This window comes from Atractosteus spatula, chromosome 20 (assembly GCF_055471065.1).
Source record: "Atractosteus spatula isolate fAtrSpa1 chromosome 20, fAtrSpa1.hap1, whole genome shotgun sequence".
Taxonomy (NCBI): Eukaryota; Metazoa; Chordata; class Actinopteri; order Semionotiformes; family Lepisosteidae; genus Atractosteus; species Atractosteus spatula.
The window spans coordinates 15,627,109-15,654,682 of record NC_142725.1 but is presented as its reverse complement, the minus strand read 5'-3'; the positions used below and the strand labels follow the sequence as shown (position 1 = coordinate 15,654,682).

Sequence of the window (27,574 nt, the reverse complement as noted above, 5' to 3'; positions counted from 1 at the left end):
GTTTGAGCGGAATGTAAGGACATTAGGGCACATAAGCGAGGTGGACATTCAGCTCACCTGGGTCATTTGGTTGCTAGTAGCTTGATTGATCTGCAGTTCTCATCCAGCCGTTTCTTGAGAGAAGCCAGGGCACCGCCTTCAACAACATAGCTGGATAACTCAGACTCCCACAGCACAACATGTAAAATGACTTCTGATCTCTATAATTGTACTTCCCCATAGTTTCTACTTGTGTTCTCTGAAAATATTGTATAAATTGTTTCAAATGTAAAGGGCCTATTTACAGGTTGCTTATTAATCTAATTGGCTTTTTCAAACAGGTTGTATCATAAGAGCTTCGCATTGGATCAGTAAAATGTTAGTATGCAGTCATCTAGAGCAGAAATGGTGGTTATGCTGAGGTGATAAAGCATCCTTAACAAATACTCTAATACTGCCATCCATGGAAAGATCTTCCCATGGTCTTGTTTGACGTCCCAAGTGTCATTTCCACATGGTGCACAGTGCTGGCAGTGGAATGGCTTGAATAGGACAGCTATTAAGTCACCAGCCCACGTGAAGAGGCAGTGTCCACAGAGTCTTGGGCAGGTTGTGTCACTGCCTGAGCGTTCATGGCTTCTATTTCTTAGACACAAGAAAACAGTAAGGAAGCCAAGGCACATCAAAGTGAGTTTCACACTCCCAGAATTGATTCCACACATGCTCCCAATTAGCTGGGGGAAGACAGTGGCTGTGTGTGTCATTGCCTAATCATGGCGTTAGCACACATCCACGGCCTCCTTCCTGTCTGCCCCAGAGAGGCAGAGAGACTGGCAGAGCAGATGGAGGGAGACGCAGCCCTGTGTTACATAAGCACAACTGTCGCACAGATGTGGAGTTCTTCTGAGGTTGAGTCTCGTGATGTAACTTTTCAGGAGTCTGATCTTGGATTCTCAAAAAGAAGCCTTGCAGCTGGGAGAGTACCTTTTTTTGTCTTAATAGCACGGCTGCTGGTCAGTTCTGTCGGAAGGTTTGGGTCGTGACATTTGCCTTTATTGAAACACAGGAGTTCAGAAGTGCAGTAAGAGAGAGAACTTTTAGCTCTTATCAGTGTGAAAGGACTGGGCATCATTATGAATCGCAGTGTTTCAAAATGGTTCTGTAGCAATAATTCCTGAAAGAGATGAGGTTTAACCTGATTTTTAACATGGTCTGAGACTGGGGGAATTTTCCACGTGTGCGGTTTTATTTTATAGAAGGTTTTAAAGAGTGCTGAAGTTGAAGTGCTCTGCGTAGGCTGGCTTTCAGCTAACTTGGCTTAAATGTCTGAGTGATGTTAAACCACGCCCCCATGTGCTCGTGCTGTATTTAGGAGGTTATTTAATTGTGCTCTGCAAGGGGTAGGTTTCTGATTTCTCTCTTGATGTACATGTTGTGAAAAGATTGTCGGCCAGGGAAAAACCTCCCCCAGCAGGACAGCAGCCTTGAGTCCAGCTCCTGTAAGGGTGCTGCACAGGCCCCGGCCTGCTGGCTTGTACTTCACTTGTCTGGACAGGTAGGTGTGGGGAGACAAAACAAGAAGCAGGTGTTACCAGTTACCGGCCCCAGCTGACGGGCGTTTGTTCTTTCTGCAGCCTCCGCTGAGCCGCCGCCAGACCCCTCGCTCTCTCCCTCCCCTCCCCGGCCCCGGCGTTGAAGAGTGCGCCGCCCTGCCTGCCGGGATGGAGGTCGGCATGCGCGTGGTCCGCGGCGTGGATTGGAAGTGGGGCAGCCAGGACGACGGGGAGGGCCATGTGGGCACTGTGGTGGAGATCGGGCGCCAGGGCAGCACCACCACGCCCGACAAAACCGTGGTGGTGCAGTGGGACAACGGGACCCGCACTAACTACCGCACAGGCTACCAGGGGGCCTATGACCTGCTCCTGTATGACAACGCCCAGATCGGTGAGTGCAGGGTCTCATTGAAGTGTGTTTTTGTCTTCTGTGCGTAGCCCTGCACCAGAGCCATTCTGGGCAGCTCAGGTGAAGGAGGTAGGGTCCCCATCTCTCTGAACCCTGGGACAGAGCCATGCCCAGGAGCCCAGCCATCCTAACCTGCCTGTCTCTGCATTCCTCACTGCACTACACCTGGACAAGACCGTGAAATTGTGGTGCGAAATGCAAAGGGAACTTTTGTCAGTGGCCCTGTCTTGTCCATTCCAGTGGAAGTCTTTGCTCAAGCTTATCCTTAATTCCTGATGTCATCTGTATCACCTGCTTTAATTAAGCAATACACAGTCAACAAAGTACTTAGTTCATTTAAGACAGGATCAAACTTCTGCAATGGTGTGGACTGGACAAGCCAAAGCTCTCTGCCCCTGTTTTAGAGTGTGGGAAAATTTGATGTGCGTAATTACAGAGGCTGTGTATATTTACCGCAGTGGTCAATCGGTTCTGGAGGGTCTTGTGCATTCCTCTGGAAAGTGTTTTTTTTTTATCTTTATGTTTTTATTAAAGATAAGCTGTATTTTTTTGCTTCTTTCAATATTTAGCAGAAATAATTTCAGATTCCAGTTTGGATAGCAGAGTGAAACACTGACGAGGTTTGACGAGGTTTGACCAGCTTAAATTTCTCAATTCCTAAGAAGGACGGATTGCAGTCTCGTGTAAACCGGCGAAGTGAGCTCTTCAGATCCCCTCAGGGGCTGTCGCTGTCCGAGGTCGAGCAAGGCTGTGGCCATGCCCGTGCATGAAACTTGGCGACTCTGAAGAACTTTTGCGTCATGGAGAGTCCTCTCTTTAACACATCTTATAGCTTTGAAAGAGTAGTAGCACACGGCCTCCATCTGCGTGCCTTCAAACCACACCCATGTAGTTTGTACACTTAAAGCCACAGGAAGCTTACAGTAAATAACATCAGGTCAGAAGCTTCTGAGAGCAGGTCACTTAATCGTTTCTTCCTATCTCAGGTTTTCTGTTGTGATGGACCACATGTCCAACTGGAAATATTGTACCAGTCAGCATTAAAGTTCCACATACACAGCTCTGTAAAATAGTTTCTTAGCAGGTTTTGCATTGACTACAGTAATCAATAAATCTAGCAATAACTGGATAAGTTTGGTTAAAAAAATTAAACAACTCTCAAGGCAGTGGAAAGACAGTTCACTAAATCTGTACAAAGACGTACAATAAAATGAGCACCACGGACCCTCTACTGCAGTTCCCCAAGCAAAAGGACAGAATGCTTTTACGAAATGCAGGAGAAAAATGCGTGTCCGATCTCGGTCATGTGTTTCATCGTTTTTGTTATTTTAATCTTATCCATTTCCTAGCCTGACTGAATCCCACAGACAGGTGGGCCGCAGGGAGCGTGACGCAGGGCAGGGCGTAACGGAACAAGATTGCGTAGGATTTATCGCTGCTTCAGACGCGTTAAACAATTGGCGCATCCGTCACTCTGGATGAGCCACCAGGACAGCAGGCAGAGCTGATTAAAAATGAAGCGACAGACAGCAACAGCCTTCTGCCGGGGCTGAGGGAGAGGTGACACTGCACCTGGGGAGAGAGAGTGACTGGAGCTCATACTCATGCTGCAGCGTCTCCCAGGATCGCTGTAGCTGGGGTTTCTGGAGGGTACTGGGCATTTTGTGGCCAAGCTCCACTTTGATTTTGATTTTTGATTTAAGCTTCATGTAGAGTAAGCAATCAAAACCACGCACTCTTTCAGCCTGCCAGTTAACAATGTGGCCCTGCTGGGTGCCATGTAAGTGTAATACACTCCTTGAATCCCCGGAATGTATCTGGATGCTCTTCTCTAGACTGATTCCAGACTTGCAGTATCTTTGCTATTACAAAATTGTGATCCGAATTGTACACTGTATTCTAAATGAGGCCTGATTAGTCCATTGTGTATCTTTAACCAAGCATCCCCGGATTGAATTGTATCTGCATGCATCTGTACTGGCTGCATCCTTCATTCAGATGGTACAGTAGCACTGCCATTGGCATCCTAGGGTCCCTGGACAATAATGTTGGATCCAATAATTGTCCTCTCTTGGTGTTCTGGGAGATGTAAATTGAAGAATAACTTGGGAACATATTGCTAAATTATGTATTAAAAATAAAATGCAATTAAAAAATGAAAAAAATCTTACTTGTTCTCTTATTCTTCGGCAGCCAGGGCCCTCACCCTCTAAACCAGCTAGATCAACAATACAGCTACAGCAGTTAATAATAGCTGTAACTCGGTCTTTCAGCAAGTACGGCTGGAGGTCTTCCTGTGTCTTCCACACCTTTCTGGGGGCAAGCCATGCTCCTCTACTGTTCTTTTTCGTATGTCAAGTCTATTTTAATAACGAGGGCCTGATGTTATTTTCAGGCACTGCAAGGAAACTAAGCCCAAGATTTATATAAATTTTCCCCTATTAGCACAGCATTTTTCTGGCTCAGAAGAAGTGGCTCTAATATTTAATCGAGCGTGTGAGTGAGCGAGAGAGAGGCAGAGGGCTTGGAGGAGGGGCGGTTTGGTCTCGAGGGCTGTCGTGCTTCAGTACTTAGTAATCGCACTGTGGCAGAGAGGAGGGGGGGTTCCTAGGGTGGGCGCCCTGTGAAGCCCTGGAAGAAATAAACAGTGCAGCCCTTGCTTAGTGCCGTGATCTGCCTCAGCTATTGACTTCAGCATTTTTTCCACCCCTTTGGATCGTGGGGGTAATAGTTGATCGCTTTAGGAAGATCTCGCCCTCAGTGATCAATTCAGTACCAACATTGCTGAATTGATCAATAGCAGATTGTGCTTGTTAATTACACACTACTACTTCACAGTGCAGAGTCCCCTCCTTGTCTGTGCCCACTGGGTTACTGCACTTCACTGAAGTATCCTGATATTAGATTAATTTGATTATTATCATAATTACAATGGTATTTCATACTTTTTTTTATTAAAGACTTAAAGACCCAAAAGGCATTCATTGCTGTGAATAATTGCATGTTTCTTGCCTGTAGTCTCCTTATCTCTCTAGGTGTGCAATGATTTCCTCTCTTAATGGGTTTATAATGAGCTGGTTAAGGTTAAGGTGGAGTAGTTGTAGCTTTTAATTTTTTTCCTTTAATTATATATCAGAACAGCAGTTTTGACCTTTGGTACTTGACAACCCACCAGTATATATCAAATAAAATTACGAATCTCTGTAATTCTTCTTTGAGTTCTGCTACCTAAAGAGATAAGGTTCTTCACTCACAATAGAAACCTTAGCAGAGAGTATGCGAGTTCTTGAGTGCAGTTCTGCGTGTTTCTTGGTCACAGATGTGTTCGCAGGTTGTGTGTTGTGTGACGAATTGCCAATAAGCTTGGCTCCACTCCTCTCCCTGCTCTCCTGCCTTCCAGGGGTTCGCCACTCCAACATCATCTGCGACAGCTGCAAGAAGCACGGCATCATGGGAATGCGCTGGAAGTGCAAGGTGTGCTTCGACTACGACCTATGCACGCAGTGCTACATGAACAACAAGCACGACCTGAGCCACGCCTTCGAGCGCTACGAAACCGCGCACTCCCAGCCGTAAGTAACCGGGCCCCGCGCTGCTCGCTCTCCGCCAGCGCTGATTCTGCTGAGCTGACGGTGCCCTCTCCTTTGCCACTGATTTGTCTGTCTTCCTCATCAAGCTTCTCCCACAAGCCTTTCACAGAGCGGCAAATCAGGACCCCGCTCTCTTGCGGAACATCTCTCTTTTGCTGCCGTGTTATGTGACGGCAAAGATTTCCGCACCTAAAAAAAGAGCTGCGACATTTTATGTCCGTTCCGCATCCTAAGGCCTGCTGCACAGACTGCCTTTGCCATTGTATCGGTCTTGTTCGTGGGCCTGCCAGTTTGTGCACATTGCCAGGATTCACGTTTTCTGTTGAAATCGTAAGAGCTGAACCTCTAACAGGGCGCGTAAAGACGGAAACCCGTCTGTGTAATTCAGAAAAGATCTTTACATTGGGGTGGGAAGTCCCATGTCTATATAGACCTTCTCCATGATAACTGTGTGCATACAGTACAACTGTGCATGCGCTTGTAGGTCTCCATGCATTTGCTTTGCAGCCAAACTGCGCTTCTGTGCATTTTAATCTTTAATGAAATGCTGCAGTAGGCAAAGATTGGCCACTTGCCCATTCATGACTGTGCTTAGCAGGAGTTATCAGAGTCGGTGCTGCATGGAGGTGCACGTGCAGAAGTGTTTTTCACAAATAGAGTTTCTGTGGGGTTGCCTTGTTGCCAGAAAACAATGAAAAGAAGACTATTTTCCATGTTTAATTTTTTTTTGCCAAACGTGGCAAAGCTGTTCATGTCGTAAAAATACTGTAGCTGCTAATAATCTGCTGTTGCTGGGAACAGAGCCACCTCCTGACAGTCAGCTTTTGTAAAGGGCGGCTTCGTACCCAGTGACGACGGGCGCTGAACCTTTAGTAATCTGTGAGTTGTTTTCGGTGAGGGCATAAGAATGATAGCCAGCAGCACTCGGTTGGCACACATTGTCAGAGGAATCAGCTTTATCAGCAGCACTTTGTAGTCTCTCCAGCGAAGCTCGTGTCGGTGTAAGCTTCTCTGAAACCCCCAGTTTTCACGTCTCAGCAGAAATAGTGGTGCCTCTTCCACCTGAAAAGGGTTAGGGAGGTCCTGCCTTGCCCTGTATGCAGATTGGTCACATCAGCTGAAACTGTGTCTTTAGCAGCATAACGAGTTGCCTTTTGAAATCGGATTACTTCGACCCAGTGCACATTGGTGGAGATTTGCTTGGTCCTGCTGCCTGCCTGCCTCACGTTGTCTCCCTCTCAAGAGCTGGAGTGGAGCAGATGTCAGGCGCCTGTCCACCTCGATCTGAAAGGCAGGCCGTCTTGAATGGAGTGTTCTTTAAAAAAGGCTATTCCACTGCTCTGACAAGCTCGTGGTCCGCCTTTGACGGTGGATGGGGAGGTGTGTTTTCTGTGGGTTTTTTTTCCTTCTGGTTGTGTTCGAAAATGACCCTCCCAGGGCTGTGGGCCTCGTTCACGTGCCGGCTCTGGGGAAGATAAGCTTTTCGACGGTCCGCTGGGGGCAGTGACAGGAAGATTAATTTCTCACGCTTTTTCTGAAGGCTGCGCTTGCAATGTAGGTTGGTCCCCAATTATAAATAATTCATATCCCAATTACCCACAAATAGGCAGCTCCATGCAACTCAGAAGCATCGTTTTCTCAGCACAGTGCAGTCCCTCCTTCCTTGTTATAAACCCCTTTGTCAGTCTCAGCAGAGAGGTCTCTCAAAGAACAGAGAACAGCCATTTAAGTTGCAAGTTTAATTGTACAGTATGACCCGATTGCTTTCTGTGTTAGTTTTTAAGTGATTGTTCATGATCCTCGGACCTGTCTGCTCTCCATTTGTTCTCCAGAGGCTGTTTTGCTCATTCAAATTCTGCTCTTGCATTTGTCTTTCAAGTCCTTGGTTGTGTTGCCCCCTGGTAGGCACCATGCTGACTTGTGCCTGAATTCAGCCCTTCTCGCCTTTTTTTCCCCCTCCAACATCTGCAACATGCTCAAACCTAATCGTTTCACACGGCTTTTGTCATTCCAAGGTCAACACGATAAAAAAAACAAAGACCACATCCCCTTACAGACAGAACTGCTGCATACCATGATGATCAGTGTCTTAGCAAAATCAGCAATGTTATAATGCTGTGTAAAAATGGGAACTGGCTTAATATCATCCTCTATTCCCAATAATGCCACATGTAATGTAGGTCAGTCTCAGTAGTGTGTCATTTAAAATGTGATTATGCTATTCTAAAGATTATTTTATTTATCCAGAAAACTGTTATTGTTTTTATTCAGCAGGATTTGAGCAAAATGCCTCTTGATACCCCAGCAGAATGGGAAAGCGGTCCAAACACACTGACAGAATAACCATTTCAGAGTATTTTCACGTCTTGCTTTCCTTGGGTTTGTAGATATTCTACCAGATTTCAGCTCAGGATGAGTGTAACCCAGTTGTGTAAACAGTTCAGTTTTTCAACCCCCGGTTAACCTCTTTAAGTTTAAGCTTGCTGGGGGGAGTCTACCCCAGTTTGAGATCTGTACTCTGGGAGAAAAATGACAAGTACAAAAAGGCCTTACATGTGCCTAGTACTGGAACAGGCCAAGACAAGAGGCCTGAAGTGCATGATGCCTCAGACTGGCCTACTGGGACACAGCAGTTCACCAGTCTTTCTGAACTGATCGTACCAGTGCTGACCAAAGAGCTGCTATGACCCATGAATTTCACAAAGCAATAACAGGAATAAATTTACAACAAACAGAACATAATTATTGTACATTTACATACATTTACTTTAAAAAACTATTATTTGTAATAATATAACAATAATATTATTGTATAGGCCATGACAGGCGATCACATACTGAGCTACAGCTCTACTACATTCTGCCACAATAGGATTGGAAGCTGTTCTGATTCTGACAGGCGTGGGAATTCAGGGATTAAATTAGCTATTTTAAGAAAGAATGTTTGTCTCATCCTGGAGTGTTTCCTGTAATTCAGCTGAAAGTGGATCTCTGTTATCATTTGTGGATATTTTTAATGCATTAAAGAAAATGAAACTGAGATGTTTTTAAAATAGCAGCCAACACTCAAGATTCATGGCCTTAATAAAAAAAAAAAAATCATCACCCCTTAGCTGCATATTTGGACGTCCCCGCCAGGTACTCTGTCTGTTTCTGCAATCTTGCTTAGAAGGCGTCCTGTTCCACAGGCTGAGAATTTACAATGACTTCTTGGGAGGGGGCAGGGTAAATTCATAACAGAAAAACAACAGCAGACAGACACGGTGACCTTTTCCAAGCGAACTCTGAGCACATTTCCCTGGTCAGGGAGCACATTTCCTGGAATTTGGTGGGGAAAATAATCCCAAATCCAGGGCATTCTGCTGAGGATACAGAACACTCTGGGGCCTTATAAGTGGTTTTTATCCTCTTGGAGTGGAAAAGGAAAACCAGTTTTTTCGTGTAGAAACGAATGGCCTGTCTGGGTTTTCAAATCAAACTGAAGTGGGAAGGTCAAGGCAGTAGTACTAATAGCTTCATATAAGAACACATCCAAGTGGAACATTAAATATTATCATAATTCAAGTAATCGCAACAGTCAGGCTTTGTTTTAAGAATTGAATTGCCTTCTCTCTTTATTTCACGCACAGTAGCTTTATTACACGGGTTGCCAGTGTGATTATTTGTCTTAAAGCAAGGAGGTGCCTTGGTCCTCTTCCCTTGGCAAACTTTAACGAAAGTTAACTTTTGTAACTCAATGAAAAGTCATGTTCACTTGAAGGAGCGGTGCATTGTATTTCTGAAATTAGATGGAATAAAAGCTGTGCGACAGAGTGATAAATTGGTATCCTAATGAAGCCAGAGGCAATGTGATAATATACAAAATTGCCAGAATAGGAGTTGTTTTAGCAGCACTGGTTTGTGCATCACATTGGTACGTGCATGCCTTTGTTATCATCTGTGAAGTATTTCCCTGCCAGCTACTTCCTAAAAATCTTTTAAAACAAATTTAACGAACAGCTTTGGTACACATGACATTCAAAACTAGGCCATTGTAATGTAGTAGAAAGAAAAATGTAAGATGTGTCATTAATCTGCTGCAGATCACGGATCACAGCCTGTTAACACTATTGGCTGCAGAGTGGATGGGTGCTATGGTTACTGAGGATTGTGAGGGATGAATTCTGCAGGATGTGCTCTGTCCTCTGCACCCAAATTTAATTCTGTATTCTGTGCTGGCTAACAGATAATAAGGCATGGTATACTGCTACAGATTCCTAGATTAAGCATGTTTTGGCTTTATTATTTAGACTGATTTGCTTCTGTCAATGCATTCACTGTAGAGACAGCAGTAAGGTAGGCTAGCTGCTGTGTTGGCTGTTTACGCAGTCCTGGACTGTGTGCCTCGCTGCACAGCACGATGACATTAATAAAGATTCATGTAAACATCCAGATGCATTATAAATGTGGCGACATGCCTATCAGTTTCTGACTGAGAAAGATGCTGATCTCTTGTATTTTATGCCCTTTTAACCGTCTTCTGTACCTTCTGCACTTTTTATAAAGCTAAGAATGGATTCATGAAAAGATACACCACGATGTACAGTAGATGTCTTTGGTACTGTAGTTGTTTCCCACATTCTAGTTATCTGTGGTAATGTCCTCCATTCAGCTGAACCTGTTAGCTAAGGGTGATGGAGCACAAGCAGTTAATACATTTTTTAAATGCGTCTGAAGTCAGTCAGGTTTGAATGAGTGTTATGTAAATGCAAACAGGTATTAGACATTCAAAGAACAAAGCTGAATATTCTGCTTATCCTGTTTATTTCTTCACTCTGTTTCGTGTGGACATAAGTCAAGTCCTAGAGAGCTACTGTATGTGGTGAATGGAAGAATTCCGTTGCTGTCTGAATGGAGTGAGTAATGAAAGTAACATGAAAAATGGACTAAGATATACAGGCACAGAACCGAGGCAGGAACAAAGCCACAGCACTGGCTTTTAATGAAATGGCACAGATGCGCGAGAGAGCGGCTCGATGTGTGCACTCTGGGACACATGGAGAAATGAGGTGAAGCAAAAACAAAGCTAATGGCCTCTTCTTGTTTCTCGAAGGCCTTGTTCTCTGGTAGCATTGATTAAAATTTATGTTAGCCAGCGGAGAAAGAGGCAAATCAATACCAATGAACTCCTTCAGTGAGATGTGACGCCTGGGCTTTGATGCCTGGAGATATTAATGGATACTCTAGTTTTAAGACCACATCTGCAGAATACTTAAAGATGGTTGGGATGCAAGCGATCTCATATTCTCCAACCTCACCTTCCCTGCTGTAGGAAGTAGACAGTGAACTGATAGCATGTGACTGCCCTGTCGGTGCGCTGCTGCTGTCAGTGGTGTTGCCAGAAGAGACTGGCCGGTGATGCTGGCAGCCTGTGGGGCTTGTTCTGATTTCTCTCATCGATGTTGAGCAGAGCTTTCTTACGTAAATAACGGTAACAAGAAAAGGGTTCAGGTTGGCTGGGCAAATTAAAATTCAAGAAGCTTCACTTTTTGTGCAGACACAGAAATATAAAAGGCTGAGGGATATGGAGACAGAGTATGTGAGCATGATACAGCGTTTACTTCGCTGGAAAAAGAAGCACCTGATTACCACTGAGCTGAGTAAACTGCTTGGTTATTCACCGACTCTTGCTTTCACTCATTCCGATGTTTATGCATTTATATGTATGTGAGCGGCCGAGAGAAGGGCAGAGGGATTGATTCAAAACGACAGAGCCGAGACGGAAGGAGAGAGAGCGTTCTCACAGGGCTCAGTGCAGCTAGGCTGGAGCTGGCTGCCCTTTGAGGACACAGTTGGCCACCAGGAAGTCAGCTGCTGCAGCATTTTCTCTGCAGTTACAGAGAGCGCCCAGGGGAGGTGGGGAGGTGAGGATGGGGGAAGGGACCTGTCAGCTGCATGCTAGCCCTTATCCTCAGGATCTCTGAGCAGGTGTCAAGGAAAATCCAAATAATCGCAAGCCCTTAGTCATTGCCAAGCACACTCACTCCAGACACCTGCGACCTTAACTTTAAATCGGAGTAGCTGAAAAGCCTAAGGGTCTGGGCCACACATGCAGACTCATGTGCTGTACAGAAAAATGGGTACAGGCAAATACTCTGTATTCTCTTCAGGGATGTCCCAGGGCACACAGCACTTCACAGTGGGACGGAGGGTGTGAAGTGTCACTTGTGATAATCACTTAATCATTTCAGCACATCCTTAGAGTGTTGACTCACCCTGGCAGGAAAACCTTTCAATACAGTAGAGAGGAAAAAATAAACCACAATAAATTACATCAGAAGCAGACATTTCTAAATTGTGCATGAGGCAAAAAACCTTTCTGGCTACTTGTAATTAAGGGGTGAGTTAATTCTGCTTGCAAAAACCTACAGTTGCTAATTTTTATATTTAGAATTGCAGTATGAGAGTCATTTTGTGTGATTTTGAAGAACACGTGCTATAATAGTCCACTGTAATTATGTAATGCGTCACATGAAAAAAGGATCCACTGCCAAATCAACGTTTTCGTTTTTTAAGCATGGATTTAACCTCTTCTTGTTCCTTATCATTATTATTAGTTGTCCTCCTTTATAAAGTCCAAATACAATGTGAACCCAGCATATCACCAGTGTTAATGTCTGGCAAAGCCTCTGTGGTACAGTGTATATATAACTGAGCCCATATTATCAGCACCATCATTTCTAAAAGCTTAACCATGAAGCAATGAAGCAGAGGATAAGGAGAAAGAGTTACTGAATGAATCGCAGTTTATTTTCTAAAATGCAAAGATCTGCAATCTTATTTTTGAGCAGGTCTGCTCTTACACGAGGGTGTCATCCAACCTTGGCATGTACAAATACAGACACACACACCTCCCAACTCAAAGGTCTTAGAGGAGCTCTTCAACACAGGTTGACTTCATCCTCTGCCATTGTGTAATGTTCTTGTTTGCACTAGTTGTTCCCTAGCTAAATGCTGAGCGCAGTGAAAAGAACAAAACAGCTATATCTCCAAGAAATCCAGCTGATGTAAAAGAAAATGCAAAAAACAAACCGGACCCAGTGATTAATTTCTGAGTTTTCACCATCCGAAAGCAGAACACATGCTTTCCTCTTTATCTGTTTTAATTGTGTTTCTTTGTTTTGTTCTTCTGCATTGTGTGGTGTCGATAAGAGGTGGTGCAGGAGTGGACATACGACTTGGCATGTTAGTGTCAGTTCCAGGAAAAGCATTCAGTGGAGAAAATGATGGCATTCATTTTTAATGTCGGCACTGTTTCGTTTTGTCTGGGGGGAGATGCTGTTTTTCATGATGGGTGTTTTCCCCACTTCGTGTAATCTTCCATTATATTGTTCACCCTCCATTGAGTTTTTCAGACATTCCCCCATGCGGAAGTTATCATCTGTGTCGCCGTGGAGAAATCACCCAGGGTGCAGCACTCAAACTGCAGCAGTTAAAAAGCTCTCGAGTCCAGCCAGGCACAGGCCCACTCTTGCATCCCTGTCCCTGAGAGTCCACTGTCTAGAGATGCTCTCGTATGAGAAGCAGACTCCTGTATTTGTGAGAATTTCCAGATGCTCTTATTCTTCTTTTATGCTGACGATTGCCGTGAAGTCTTCTGAACCAGTCTTCTGCCTGCGCTGTAAGGCGGTTGACGGCTTAATTCTAGAGATGTGACAATTTGTCTGCGCGTGGATCAGTCGGCACAGCAGGAATATTTCACACAAACCTCTCCCAGCTGGTGTTCATACTGTAGTGCAATGTGATAGCATTCAGTTCATACCAATAATGTTTTGCTTGATTTTTTCAGACATTTACACTAAGGAATTGATTCAGAGTGGGTTAAGTGTTTCGAACTGTCTCTCTCTGCGAGCTATTGCAGCTGGGATACTTGCTTTCAGCACCACATACTTAACATTAGCAGGAAGTCCATTTGGTTGCCCTCCCTGTTCTTTGGAGCTATTCTCTTTTTTGGAAGTATGGTCAAACTGAAAACGATTGCTCAACAGAACTTAACCTTGGCAGAAATGTGGGTGCATTTACAAAAACATAGATAAACAGGTTTTTAAGAAGCATTAACATGGGCAGCAGGTGGAATGAGTTTTTTTTTTGTCATGGAAGCCGGTTCTCTTGCTTCTTTCAAGGAATGGCCAGAGGAAATCCAGGGAGCAAATAGCTACTGTAGTCAGCAGCTATACCACCATGCAGCACACAACTGGTAACTCAGTGAAGCTAAGCAGGTGTGAGCCTATGTCCTTGTCTTGGAAGGAGAGGTGCCCTTAAGCTACTCTAGGTCACACATGGTTTCTGCCTCTCCCTCCAGATTGAGCAGCCCCCTGCATGCCTTGGTCCCAAAACCGCCTGTGATGATCAGGGAATGCAGTGGTGGGTGACCCTTATTAATGCAGAGTGACAACTGCATTCACAAATCAAACTGTGAGTCGGGTGAGCCATAATCGTGTGATTAGAGCAGAAGATGCAATACCTCCCCCACCCAGGCGCTGTGCACTACGTTCTGCCCACTTAATTAAGAAACAGGATCTGTATAATCTTCTTTTTCATATTTTGATTTCTCATTTGGAACTGGACTCATCAGATTTTTAGTTGCTGTCATTTCCACATGGGCTTGACTGGCCCTGACAGTGTACCGGGATACTGAAGCTGCTTCTTCAGGGCCCGTCATGTACAGTACTTGGCCTAGAGGTCCAGGTCATAACAGTTGCATGTCTGGGTGCCAGACAGTATTCCAGTCACATGAACGTTGCAGAGCTATAGATAATTCTGTGTCAAATTCCCAGTGCTGAGCATTAAATTACAAAACATCATATGAAAGTCATGCAGTCATTCCTGACCTCTGTTTTGCCCACTGGGTAATTGGGCAGACTGAATTTAAATGATCCAGAACCAAATTTGGTTTACATCACAAAAGACCCAACAGCGTTCTAACTGTTGCTCGGGTCTTCGTGTTTCTCACTTGTTCCACAGATTAAGCTTGGAGATGCGGCTTGATTCACCTTTTTAAAGAGCCCAGCTTATCTTACTGTCCATTCACCTCACCGCGATTTTGAACAACATATCTTATTTCAACTTGAGGCTGTACAAGAAGTATTTAGTTCAACAAACTAAATTTACCGGTCAGCATTTTATTATTATTGTTAAATATTCCTAGCTGTCATGTTGTCTGAAGCTGAGAATGTGGAGAGTGAAGTATAAGGGCAGGGGCGTAGTGGCCCATGAGTTCACCAGGAAGCACAAGCACCAACTTCCTCAGCTGTCCCGGCAGCTGTGCCCCAGTTACTGAAACCACATCAGACGCCCTGTGTAGTCCGCACGTAACCCGCTCTCCCCTCAGCTAGTGAGCCATGTGCTCCTCAAACCCTCTAGGGACTCAGAGTTTCTTTTGCCCTGCAGCTTTTCTGAGAATAGTGTGCTTCGCTCTTTGTGATTAAGTTTTAATCCAGCATGCAGAGAATTTCAACCTCCCATCGCTTGTCTTTAATAAGAGATTAAATTGTGCGTGGAAAATATCAAATGAATCCTATTTTGTTTTCGTGTTTCGGGCAAAAGACTTTCTTTCCTTTCGCCAGCGATTCATGTTTGCACCTAAAGAGCATCAGCGCTAGAGGTTGACGTTAGAGCTTGTTCGATTTTTTTACGGCACAGGTGCTTGACTCACTCAAAACCCTTCCTTTTCTCTTTGAGTTTTTGTTAAAAGAAAATAAGTGAATTTTATTCACCTTCATTTAAGGGAAAGATGGTTTAAGTTCCCTTTTAATTAAATTTGCCAGTCCCTTTGTAGGTTTAAAAATTAATTTTTCTTGTAAAATGGGACTAAGATGCTCCTAGGTCGTCTGTCTTTTTGCCTGGCAGTTCAATTAAACGTAGATTCTCATTATTCCCATTAGGGTCTGAATCACTCACAGCGCTTTACAAGGCCTTTAAAGAAAGGGCTCTTCAAAAAAACATTTTTGTAGTCCAGGAACCAAGCAGAGTTCTTCCTGCGTTTTAAGAATTTAATCTAGTTTATAATTTAAGTTTTAATTTAGTTTGTTCTCCTTCTCCTTTTTTCCATTTCTTAATGTTTTCAGAGAGGCAAACTTGCTTTTGTGGTACTTGGAGGCAACCAAGCCCCCTGTATTAAAAATGAGGAAAGAAGAGAACGCCATTTATATGTTTTAAACCATTGTAAATATAGGGCCCCCAGTTTATAAAGCGGTAAAAAAAAATGTCATTGTCATGAAATTAAGAATCAGAATATCTGTTATAGACCCAGAAAATCTGGAATCAAGAGTTGTGCATTTTTCACGTCTACAAACCCTCCAGCCGCACTCAGGGCCGGATGAGGGCCTGTGACCCACACACCTCTGAGGCACTTGGCGCCGCAGCCCCCCTTGTGAGAGGAGGAGAGGTGCTCAGGTGCAGCCCCGCAGGCCTGCGATCTTCTGGGAAGCCAGAGGAGGCGCTGTGCTCCCGAGACCCCTGTCTGAATCATCCCTTTCCCTCGGCTGCACTCCGCACCGCTGTGCTCCTCCACTTGGGGAATCCACGTTTTTGACAGTTTTGTGGGGGTTTTTGCATACAAAGACAATCGTCAAAGCATTTCTGCCTCAGGATTTTCGCATCAGATCATGTTGTGCGTCACTGCCGATTCTCCTGCGTTTGGGTTTGCTGGAAGGGGACCCAAAATCTTCCTCTGTCGGCCTTACAGTGCCATTGACTGCCCTGCTACACCCACTTGCAGTGTGAAAATTCAAAAGATTAAAACAATTGATCGCCATGTGGTTACTTTGCTCGGTGGCAGTGATGAATGCCTTTGGCTAAACAGACACAGCCGCTGTCTGGGCTGCTGAAAAAGCTGGCTTTCATTATTCAGAGTGTAGGAAAGGTTCTTCCTGCTTCTAGTTCACAGCAAAGGACAGTTGAGCTGTCCTGGTACCGAGCTCCCACAGCTCCTAGCATCCTACCTGCGAGTCCATGCTCTCTTGTTTCTCTGTGTCGCCTGTCATAAATGTGTCCATTCAAAGATGCTGCTGGCTACTCTTTTCATGTCTGGCTCTGGACGACCTACGGCGTAGGTCTGTGAATTACGCTCTCAAGAGACACAGCCTGCCAGAGCAAGGAGAGAAGAGCTCATTCTCTGTGCCGTTAATCTGAAGCAACAGGTGGCTGTGGGAACCGAAAACCAGTGCTCCCTATTGGCTGCCCGCCAATAAGAGGGAGCCGTAGAGCCAGTTTCTGGGGGTATTTGCACGTAGACAGTGTTGTGTGAGGCAGCTCACCATGCCACGTTGTGTGCGCCATTCCCAGAGAAGGAAAGGAGAGGAGCTAAAAAGAGAGATCTGTGCTGTGAGGGGATATACAGTTGCAGACAGTATAAGTCTATTACGTCTTGCTTCATCTGTCTTTCTTTTTGGTACCAGGTAGGTCTGTAATCTCTTCCTGTTGGAACAAGGGGGAAGGGGGAGGTCGGTATTCGGTGTTGTCTGGTTGCACAGAGAGCAAAGCAAAAAAACGGATGACATGTCACGGAGAACGCCCTGAGGTAAAAATGACAGTGACTGCACGGCACATTTTTTCTAGAGAACTCATATCATAGCCGGGCCGCCTCAGAAATGGACTGTAATTGCCCGTGTGTCAGAACCAGGTTCTTGTGATTGAAAACCATTCGTGTTTCCAAGACGAAGGGATGGCATCGATCTTTTCTTGATTTCGCTGCGCAAGAGCCATCTCCTGTGCTGCCCCCAGTAGAGCTAATTAGGCACCCTGACTTTGATAAAGTCCAGGCCCCGCGTCCACAGCCCCACTCAATCAGTCTCCCTACAGCAGAGCCCAGTGTTCTCATTATCCTTGCCTGATTGGCAGCCAGAATGCACACCCAGCATGTGCATCTCGGTACACTTCACATAAAGCTGTTCGGGGCTTTTTATATTGCATTTGTATTTTAAGGGAGAAGGTTTCTAGTAACGCTGTGTTAATATGGACATAAACGTGTGCTCACTGGATAAAATATTAGGAACCCTCAATCAGATGAATGCACTCTGTCAATGACGAAGAATGACTGATTTGGCTGGGAAAGCAATAGACTTCTATCTCCTTCCCTGGCCTCTCCAGTTTAGAAACTGGTGGAACGTGCTGTTTCAGTCGACTCTGATTCAATTATAAATCGTTTCACGGTATTTTTGAGGTGTGTGAAGTTATATTCTGTGTACCACCAACGTCATGCCTGCACAGCATTACCCTCACAGCTCCAGCCGAAGATGATCCTACCAGAAAAATTGGGATCGGCTCGGGCCTCATGTATTTCAAAGCCTTTTAGAATACATGCCTCTTCCTGCTCATGCCATCCTTGCTCATAGAGCAGAGACCAGACATGTTACTGGATGGGGATTCTCTGTTTTTATCCGCTATGGGCAGCTAACTAAATGGCCGTCACTGGCCTAAGCATGCTGTGGTAGTGAGTGATTGTCTTCAGCCTGAACCCTAGTTCTTCGGTACTGCGGAGAGTGTTTTGGACAGTGTTATCCCCTGTTGAACGCAGACTGCCTTCCATCTGGCCGCTTGAGAGCCACAGACACTAACCCTGCCGAGAGCTTCCTGGCACCGCCTGCACCAGCCTCCCCTTCCTGCACAGTGACATCAGCAGCGGAGCTCTTGTTTTCTTGTGGGCCATTGGTGCTGGGCCTAAGGGAGAGGGTGGAAGCAGGAAGGGCAGTTATTGGTCAAACAGGACTCCTATTCCCACCCACACCGTCTTGTTTACTGTGTAAATTCAGGAGTGGTGTCACCTTCTTTAAAGGCTGTTCTTTCTTGCCTGTATCTTTCAGATGACATTGAAATGTAATCACTGCAGATGTGATATAATTTACCCTTTTTTGCCTGCAAATAAGGCAGAAACATCATCTTTGACTTTGTCTTATAATGCGACATTTTTAACAAAGTAATCAACAACTGGAAGAGCACTGATTTGTGTCACGAAGGTCTAGAACATTCGCAAACAGCCAAAAGACATAAAACAGCAAACAGGTGGACAATTTCACGTTTGTCAGTGATGTGCTGTAAATGATTATATGCATGAATTCTGTCAAACGAAAATCACACAACAGGTAGACATTGGGTTGAATTTAGATACCAGTTGATATTGCGCTTAGGTTTCATGTGCAGTTTATAGCAAAATGTCTTGCTTTTACTTTTTTCATGCTGTTGTATCTCAGATTCTTTGTAAAGACAATTAAATGCATTAATTTGTGAATTACTTCATCAAGAGACACAGCATGACAGAGCAAGGAGGGAAAAGATCATTCTCTGTGCTTTTAATTTGAAACTGCAGAATCAGCCATCTGGCTGTTGGAACTGAACACCAGTGCCATCAGCTGCCAACAGGGGGCGTCATAGAGCAGTTTTCTTGGGGGTACGTATTTGCATGCAGACAGTGTTGCATGGGGCAGCTCACTCCGCTGCATTGTGTGTGCCATTCCCAGGCAAGAAAAAATAGTGTTGCTAAAACGAGATGTCTGTGCTGTTGAAATAGCATGCCCTGGAATAGAGTCTTGCCTGCGTTAGAGGATAAAGTCGCATTGAGTCCCACTACATCTGTCTCTCTTTTTTGTATCAGATAGCTCTGTAACCTTGGACTGATTATGCAAGGGGCTGGGGAGGTCAGGTTGATCCCTTGATCCTTCAGATTACACTACACTGTTACGCTGTTAGTTCAGACAGTGCTCCTCCTGTGCGTGTTTTACAAATACTGGTATCCCTGGAACAATTTGTTCTTGGAAGTACACTATTGTGAGCACTGTACAAGAATGTGGTCATGCAACAGTCTTGAGTGGTTCAGGGTGGTTGTCTTTAGCCAGCTGTGACTGGGAGTGTCAGAGACGGTACACACGTGTCCTACAGCAGCTGAGGCTTGGTGGGCTTGTTGTCTCCCAGGATTTTGCAGGGCTCACCCACATTTTCTTTTTCCCGCTTGTGCTCTCGAGCAAACATTGTTATGGGGATCTATTCGCAAATTGAATGATGCCTATCAATTTATATTTCCCTGATTGAAATTTCTGAAATGAGCTAAATGAACTTAGTGCATAGAAGCCCTTTCATTGTCCTCGAATGTTGCACAAGAAATATTTCACAGAAATCTTTTAAAATGTTTTTTTTTAATGCTTGGCTCAGATTGAAAATTGTCTTTTCGTGACTTCTTTTGGGTATAGAGAATTTGGAAAAACTGCAGGGCACAAAGGATAAATTCTAAAAAAAGATTCTCATTTTCTTTTCTTTGTACTGTTTTTACTTGGTTTGATTAGACAGATGTTTTCTGTGGCAGACTCATACTCTCATTACTCATCGCAGAGATTTCCAACTAAATAGCACAGAGATTTCAGGTACTTTAGGGCATGTACTGAACAACTAGAAAAAACAGAGCAGGTCCTGGTCGGTTATTCTGAAAGGAGACAACTGCATGGTGAGCATTAGTCCTAAATTTGCTTACCTGGATTAGTATTATGCAATTCAAGATTAGTGATAACTGCAGTTAGTGAGAAAACACATACTGTAAATGAACAAGTAATAGGTTTATTCCATGCTGTAAAGAGAAGATAACACAACGTTTCAGCTGTGGAGCCTTCTTCAGCTGTGGTCAATCACGTTATTATTCAAGTTGGAGTTTTTAGATTTTAGTCAGTTTAAATGGGCAGCCTGGGCAAATATTGCTCAACATTACCATTTTAGTTGCAAACCCAGCCACATCCCCAATATCTCGGCATTCCCTCCATCCTGCGGTGAAAATGTATTCCCAGATTCCCAGAGACCTGAGAGTGGCTTCAGATTATGGAGTTGTCACAGTCTCTGAAGGTCATTCTTGCACAGTGCACCATAAATTCACACACCATGAAGGAGTGCCTCTGGGGAATGCTGATCAGACCAAAACCACACACACATAAAAAGAGAACTTGTGTCCCTTTTCTACGCCAATACCTGAAAAATGTTCCTAAAATGCTGCATTATCAAATTCAATGACAGAAAAAAGGATGAAGTGAAGCTTTTCTTTCTGTTCGTTTAAATATGATTGTGGTTATTTGTGAGGTAAAACCTGTTTCCTTTTCATAACACAGCGTCCGCCCCCTTGGCCTTCAAAGTCTTTAAAAAGTTTGCTTCTGAAGCAGCAGGGTTTGCATGTGAGCCTCCCAGGTTAACAAGTTTGTGACCTTGTGTGCAAAAAAAGCTCATCTGCACAGGTGCATATAACCAGAAACAGCTAATGTAGACCATTTTTTTTCTTCCTAAAAGTGTTAGTGTTCTGGGGAAAATTAAATGCACCCTCAGATCACTAAAATGAAAATCATTAGCTACCTATTTTTTTCTCATCCAAAACCCTTACCAAATTTGACCCTGCAGTTCATTAATTCAAAATTTCACAATGGAGTTTGTTTGCTTAACGTGTCCCCGTGAATTCATATGAGAAAGAAAGGAGAATGGAGCTGCACCAGGAGACCCCTGCTAACACGACTGCAGTCCCCGAGCTAGACAAGTGGGCTGTAGTGCTTCAGAGACCGGCTGCACACGGTCTCTCTGTGCAGGTGGCCAAGAGGCCAAGATGTTAAGAAATCTCTTCACCAGAAAGAGCTTAGAGCTATAAGCCCTGGGGACATCTGTTGTGTCTGGCTATTGACGCAGGTCTAGTGCTGACCAGGACAGGCCAAGGGGATGTAGGAGGTGAGACTGGGGGTGGACGGCCAGGCCTGGCTTGATTCTGTGGGCTTCAGCTAAGGCAGTCTGGTGGTGGGGGATCAGATCGGATACGCACACATCCCTATCAGTGTGTCCTGGACAGCCAGCCCGTGCTTACGATTTAAACTCAGTGCAGTGAAGAGTGTCGGCGTTTTTTCAGAAGAAGCAGATTTGGGCAAAGAGGGACACCAGTTCCCAATCTTCTTTTCAGATGCGTATCTCGGCCCATTCCCACGCCCCCCCAAAGTAAAAAATAAAACCTAATCCTGATAGCAAGAGAAGAAGAGAACCGTTTCATCATTGGACAAAACTTAGCAAGCAACAGGAAACCTGGTCTCGGAAAGTCCTGCAGTATAATGCAAGCTGGGCGCTGAGCTTTTTCAGAAAGCATGGGAATAGGAAGCTCTTTTGCACAGAGCTCAGACCAGATTTTCACCATCAGGTAGGTCTTCCCCGGAAGCCTTCAGTTCTCTCTCTGCGGTCTGTAGGTGCACTCTAGATCCCATTTTCAGGATGATTGAATTGCTGACAGGAAGGACAGAATATAATAGACTGCTTTGTTCAAATGTGTTATTAGTTTAAATGCTCAGTTTTGCTCAGGCCAGTCAAAGCTTGCTCTGGAACCTCATTCTACAGCCGTTTCAGTAGCGGGCACAACTCTTTAATTCTGAAAAGCAACCAAGTGCATGTAAACCATTTTTCTGGAAAAGCGATTCCACAGGACAGTGATATGACTGAGCTTTTGTGGAATACTCTTTTTTTCGTACCCCCCTGGCCTTCCAATTGATTTTGTAGAGCTGCCATGGTTCAGAGCACACTGAGCACCCCATTGTGTTCCAGGATCGCATTGATAAGACTGCTGTCTCAGAGCTGCACAGTCGGGAGAGTCCTGTGGTTTTTATGCTGTATCCTGTTGGTACTGCAGTACTAGCTGGACCAGCTTTGACTGTCTCCATGTCTGTTGTACAGACTCCCGCAGGGTACCGCCGAGACTAGCTGATTGCTGTGCTTGAGGCAGTAGCGAAAAAGACATTCACACTGTGAGATACTTTTACTTCGCTGGGCCTTCCTTTGCTATTGCAGCCATGGGTTTAGAAGTCGCACGTTATTCCTGCGTTGCTGCATATAGAAACGAGTTTGCCTACACCGCGCAACGCGAAACGAGGGAGTGAAATGAAGCCGTTTGCCCTCCGTTCGATGACAAAGAGATGGCTTGGGCCATTTATCGCACACAAAGAAGCAGGAAGCTCAGTGCTGACAAGAAGTGCTATTTGCTCTTCTGCAGCTCCGAGCAGAGCGAGATCTGTACAGAAGTGTTTCTTCCGTGTCCAGCGTGCCTGCGATGTTCTGATTTCCTAACCGGTGCTCTGTTTTTCACAGAGTTGCCCTGACGCCGCGGCAGAACCTCTCCCGGATTATTTTGAAGGGGATCTTCCAGGGGGTGAGAGTAGTACGAGGACCGGACTGGGACTGGGGCAACCAAGACGGTGAGTCAGCAGGGAAGGGCCGACTCCTTCTGTGCCGGGGCTCAGCCGAGTGTCTGTTCTGTCCTGTTGGGGCGAAACGTGAGCTGTGGGCGCAGAGAGGTGAACATTATTGCTCTTCCTATTGCTTTCAAGGTAAAGATGTGCTGCAGGTGGTTTTTGAACCTCTTTTTGTGCCACCCCCAATCCTTCATTGTACCCTAATTGCTTTTCTGGAAGGGAAATGGAGCTGCCTGAGTGCCGGGCAGCTTTTTAAATCTGCTTCACAAAATGCGTTTGTTTCGAGGCATGAATCATTGTTTCTGCGTTAAAGTTGCTAATTGTTCTTTGAAGTGGGTCTTTTAGTCTGGCAAACAGATGTTTCCAGAAAGAACAATTTTCAGAAAAGTAAAGCTTTGAGCTTTTATTTACTGTAAAACGCACTGTTGTCTTTGGCATGACAGAACATATCTGTATTTTGCATCAAAAACAAGCACTGAGAGAGTGCAGGAGTTCGATTTTAACAGCAAACTGGTGATAACTCCTTAATCTAATTCCTTCTCTTTATGCCATCGAAACATCATTTTTTCCACTTCGGCATCCTGTCATCACTGCAGCCCAGATGAGTGAAAAACACTGCACAGGCAGCTCTTGGTTTGCCGACCAGATGCGTTCCTGAAAAACCCCGTGCAAACCAAAAACGCGGACATTGAGAAGTAATTTCTCATTGAAATTACGTGAAGAGCTCATAAATCGGTGGTGAGCAGAATGAATATAATTGGACACTGGTGGTACTGTATCTGTGTGGAAATAAAATACAGATAAATAACGCTACAGCGGCGTTGTGGTTGTAAAACAAAACAAACTTTTTGCCGTAAATTCAGATCTGAGCGAGCACAAATTGTGTTTATTGTACACGTACAATATGGTATGAGGAGCATTGAAGGTGGTGAATTAACAATGTAACAGTATAGGAGCCCATCTTCAGTCCCTCTTATTCCTGATTATGTCCTGCCTCCTTTACCCAGAGAGAGGACCTGGAATTCAAACTGTTTTGGGGTAATGTTAACTGTCGCTTGGTGTTTTTTCTGTTGATGTGTGATGTGACCTTTTTTCCCCAACACTGGTGCCATATCTTTCCTCAAGCCTATGCAAGTGAATAAGGCGTACTTTGATACCAGCCCAGTAAATGTGAACTGGAAAACGTCAGGGATAACAAAAATACAATTTGGGGTGGGTTAACATCTGTAGGAGGTGTTGCACTGTTTGGGTATTTTGGTGTGTGTGTGAGGGCGGTGCTTGTGAGGAGTTGTTGAGGACTGGGTTAAAGGTAAAAGCAGGAACCACAAAATGATGTGTGCTACAACCGAAATTCCCTGGGTGAAGGAACGAGTCAAAATGTCTGCTCGCTGGTTTTGGAATGAACCATTAAGCCTGTCATCTGTGTTTTTGTACGTAATGAGTAAGTCTCAAGAAGCAGAACTGCAAATTGTGTTTTTTCCTCATTACCAGTCCATGAAATATGAGAAACATCGAAAACAAGCGGAACCTTTAGGTCTCTGTTCCTCTAAGAGAGCGTAGACATGCCTGCAGAGAAATAGGCAGGAGGCCTTTCATTTGCAGTTGTTTTGCTGGAATATCTGAGTTCTGTCATAAAAATGTTTGTATTCTTTCTTATTTCTGTTATGTAATAGAAATGTAAATTTTGTAGTCACACTTGAGAAGGACACTGCAAAAAGCACAAGTCACATAACTTCTTAGGTTTTGAACTTGGAAATTAGGTTCTGGTCCTTAGTTCCCCTGCTTAGGCACAAAAGAAAACTTGACTCTGTCTTATGAATTTGTTTTAAGTTACCAGATACAGACAGCTTTGTAAGGGGCCTGGTCTCTCTCTTTAGCTTGTAGTCAGAGATTAAATGTTTGGAGAAGATGGGAGCTCTGGTATTCATCATGTTGTTTAAAAAAACCCGTCAGGTGTTACACAGAATCAGGTTGAGTGACTCAGAATTTCTGACTTGCTGGTGAGACTTCTTTCAAAAGCTTTTGATACATTGTGGAAAATCTGAGAGATTGAGCTTGGGTTTTGGAAAGTGACTGTCAGGGATTGTCAGTTTCTCCAGCCACATAGGTCATGAAATATGGGCGTAGTGTTGCAGTGCGAGATGATGTTTTCCCAGTCATCCCTTGGGACCATGACAGATCTCCAGGTCAGCAGGTTTAACAAACCATTCTGAGAATATCTGTGCAGAGAAAGTCTTTAATACCTATCTCCATCTTTTCACTTTCATAAAAAGTCTAAAGCAGGTAAAGCAGAAAGACTGAAGTCTTTTATTGTGTCATGAGAACTCTATTGAGTTTTGAAATTGCACTCAAAAAGGATCTTATGTATATATTATAAGTTAACTTTAAACAATAATATTAAACAGAGTATCACAATCAAGTATACAATTTTTTTGTATCAAACACCTTGATTTTTCTTTGGTTTTGATGTGTATTTATCAATGAAATATGTTTTGAATGACATTCATCTTCCCAGTCAACCTTTCTAATTTTTCCGAGCTGTGCATATGCTGTATTTACATGATTTTTTTAGACATGTTGTGACACTTGCATCAGCCCACAGAGTTATTTCCCTCCCCAGTCCACCTGCCAGTGCTACAGTAAGAAGCAATGCTGTCAGTGCTCCTGAGGCGCTTCTACAATTTGCAGAGTTGCTTCAGTACATAAGCAGCCTTCAAAGCAGTGAGTGGGTAGGGAGCCATGAGCCTAACTCAACAGCAAGCTGCGCAGTGATATCCCACGCTTCCACTCACTGCTCTAGCAGAAGCCGAAGAATATTATCAGCAGCCTTGCTAACCCCAAAGGACCTGTTGTGATCTCTGGGAACTGACAACAGAAAATTAATTTCTCAGTCAGTAATGCCTGTTTTCCCTAAGAAGCTGTATTTTAATTTGGGAGAACCATTCACTTCATCCACAGACTGCATACTGGCCACCAGTTCTGTTGGAGGGTGTAGGACAACTTTTGAATAATTTACAGCAGGGTGAATTCTGGAGAGCTGGATGACATGTTTGCTGCTGTGTGCTTGCTATTAAAATCTTTAAAGGAGTTGTGTTCCCATTGCATCCTCTAATGATTCAGAACTAAATTGCTGACTGTAATACTTTTCTCTCTTCACTTTCCATTATGCTCAGGTGAGGCTCTAATAACCCAAGAGCTTCTGTCCTAACATCTTGTTTTGCAGAATTGTGGAGATACCGGAGGATAAAAACAACCGCTGCTCGTTTGTGTCCTTTGATGCAATGTGTATGTGTGAAAACAGACTTGGTCTCTTGTTTTGTTGTCTTTTTCCACAACGGCCACAGCCTCTTTCTTAATGGCTCTCGGCAAAGAGCGATTGCAAAGTTTCTGTTCTGAGGTCTCTTCCTTCAGGGAGGATGCATAACCATCTGCCTCCTGTCTGTGTGGCCAGGGGGAGAAGGGAAAATTGGGAAGGTGGTGGATATCCGTGGATGGGACACTGAGTCGGGGCGCAGCGTGGCCAGTGTGACTTGGTCCAATGGCACCACGAACGTCTACCGAATGGGTCACAAGGGCAAGGTGGACCTCAAATACGTCTCTGACGTTGCAGGGGGCTATTACTACAAAGATCACCTCCCCAAGTTAGGTAGGTAGGAATGCTGTTTAAGGGATACTTGTCTGCTCCTTCACTCTTTTTCAGCTTCTTCTTTATCATTACCATCATCACCGTTGTCTTATCCTTGCCATGAGGTGCAGATCCACAAACATCCCGCTCCCCCTTCTTCTGACTGTATTCCCAGGGCAGAGAAGCACGGGAATATAATCTCACTCAGGACAGACAGCTCATCCCAACAGCGAATCAAAGCAACACAGTCAAGTTCAGTCTTAACTTTGTGACTCTGGCATTGTTTGCATCAAATAACGTGCTTGAATTTGTGAAGAAGTGACATTTGAAAACATTTGAGTAAATGCATTTGTCAAGTAAAACACTTTTATTAAAAAAACGTAAAATTAAATCAACCCCCTAAAATTTAACATGGCGTTTAACATGCTTTTAAAGCTTAGCCATAAGTTACTGTAACACAGTGTTTTATTATTTTTATACTGCAGTCACACTGCTTTATTTGTATGTATGTGTGCTGAGACGTTTATGGCATGCTGAGGCAGCAGAGCGATTACGGGTGCACCTTGATCGCTGGACTTGAGCTCATCGTCCAGGACTCATCTCCGGGACGGCGGTGCAGCCAGGTCATAGGCCCGGGGGAGACCGGCGGGAACGAGCTCCTGACACTTCTCCTCCTTTCCGCCATACTGGCTGTTTGCGCAGGAGAGCACGCGGAGCTCCAGAGGCAGGAGAGTGCCGACGGACACGCCTTCCAGCAGGGGGACAAGGTGAAGTGCCTGCTGGAGGTCGACATCCTGCGGCAGATGCAGGAGGGTCACGGAGGCTGGAACCCAAAGATGGCGGAGGTACGGCTTTTGCTAGCTCTCCGTCTCTCGGTGCCTTCTGTGCCTGCTCAGCTGGTTTCCAGCAACTGCGTGTATGAAACTCCTCCACTGCACCGTGTTTCTCTTGCAAAGTGTAGGATAGCACCTGTGCTCACCTACACTAGAGCTGCCATTGCATCAATTCAGTAACAGTCTTTGTTCAAATTCAGGCACCACAGTGGTATGCAGCTGCTTTTTCCAAACGGTTTCAGAATTTGTGTTACACCAATATTTCATTAAGACAAGTATTTATGTATTTTTTGGTATGGGGATGTTTCATTTAAAAGCCTTGTGAATTCTGGTGTCAGAGGTAAGAGACTATGCTTTTTTTTT

At 44.5% G+C, this 27,574-nt stretch overlaps 1 protein-coding gene across 3 annotated transcripts in view; it reads left to right on the top strand.

Annotated features, from left to right (window-relative positions):
* Positions 1 to 27,574, top strand: part of mib2 (MIB E3 ubiquitin protein ligase 2) — a 69,480-nt gene that overhangs the window by 19,368 nt on the left and 22,538 nt on the right. For all 3 annotated transcript variants that reach the window (XM_088937888.1, XM_088937886.1, XM_088937887.1), the window contains exons 2-6: positions 1,614 to 1,923; positions 5,342 to 5,513; positions 22,650 to 22,756; positions 26,205 to 26,399; positions 27,081 to 27,223. In XM_088937888.1, the coding sequence (XP_088794014.1) occupies positions 1,701 to 1,923; positions 5,342 to 5,513; positions 22,650 to 22,756; positions 26,205 to 26,399; positions 27,081 to 27,223 (840 nt within the window). In that variant the 5' untranslated portion in view covers positions 1,614 to 1,700. The remainder of the gene's footprint in view (positions 1 to 1,613; positions 1,924 to 5,341; positions 5,514 to 22,649; positions 22,757 to 26,204; positions 26,400 to 27,080; positions 27,224 to 27,574) is intronic.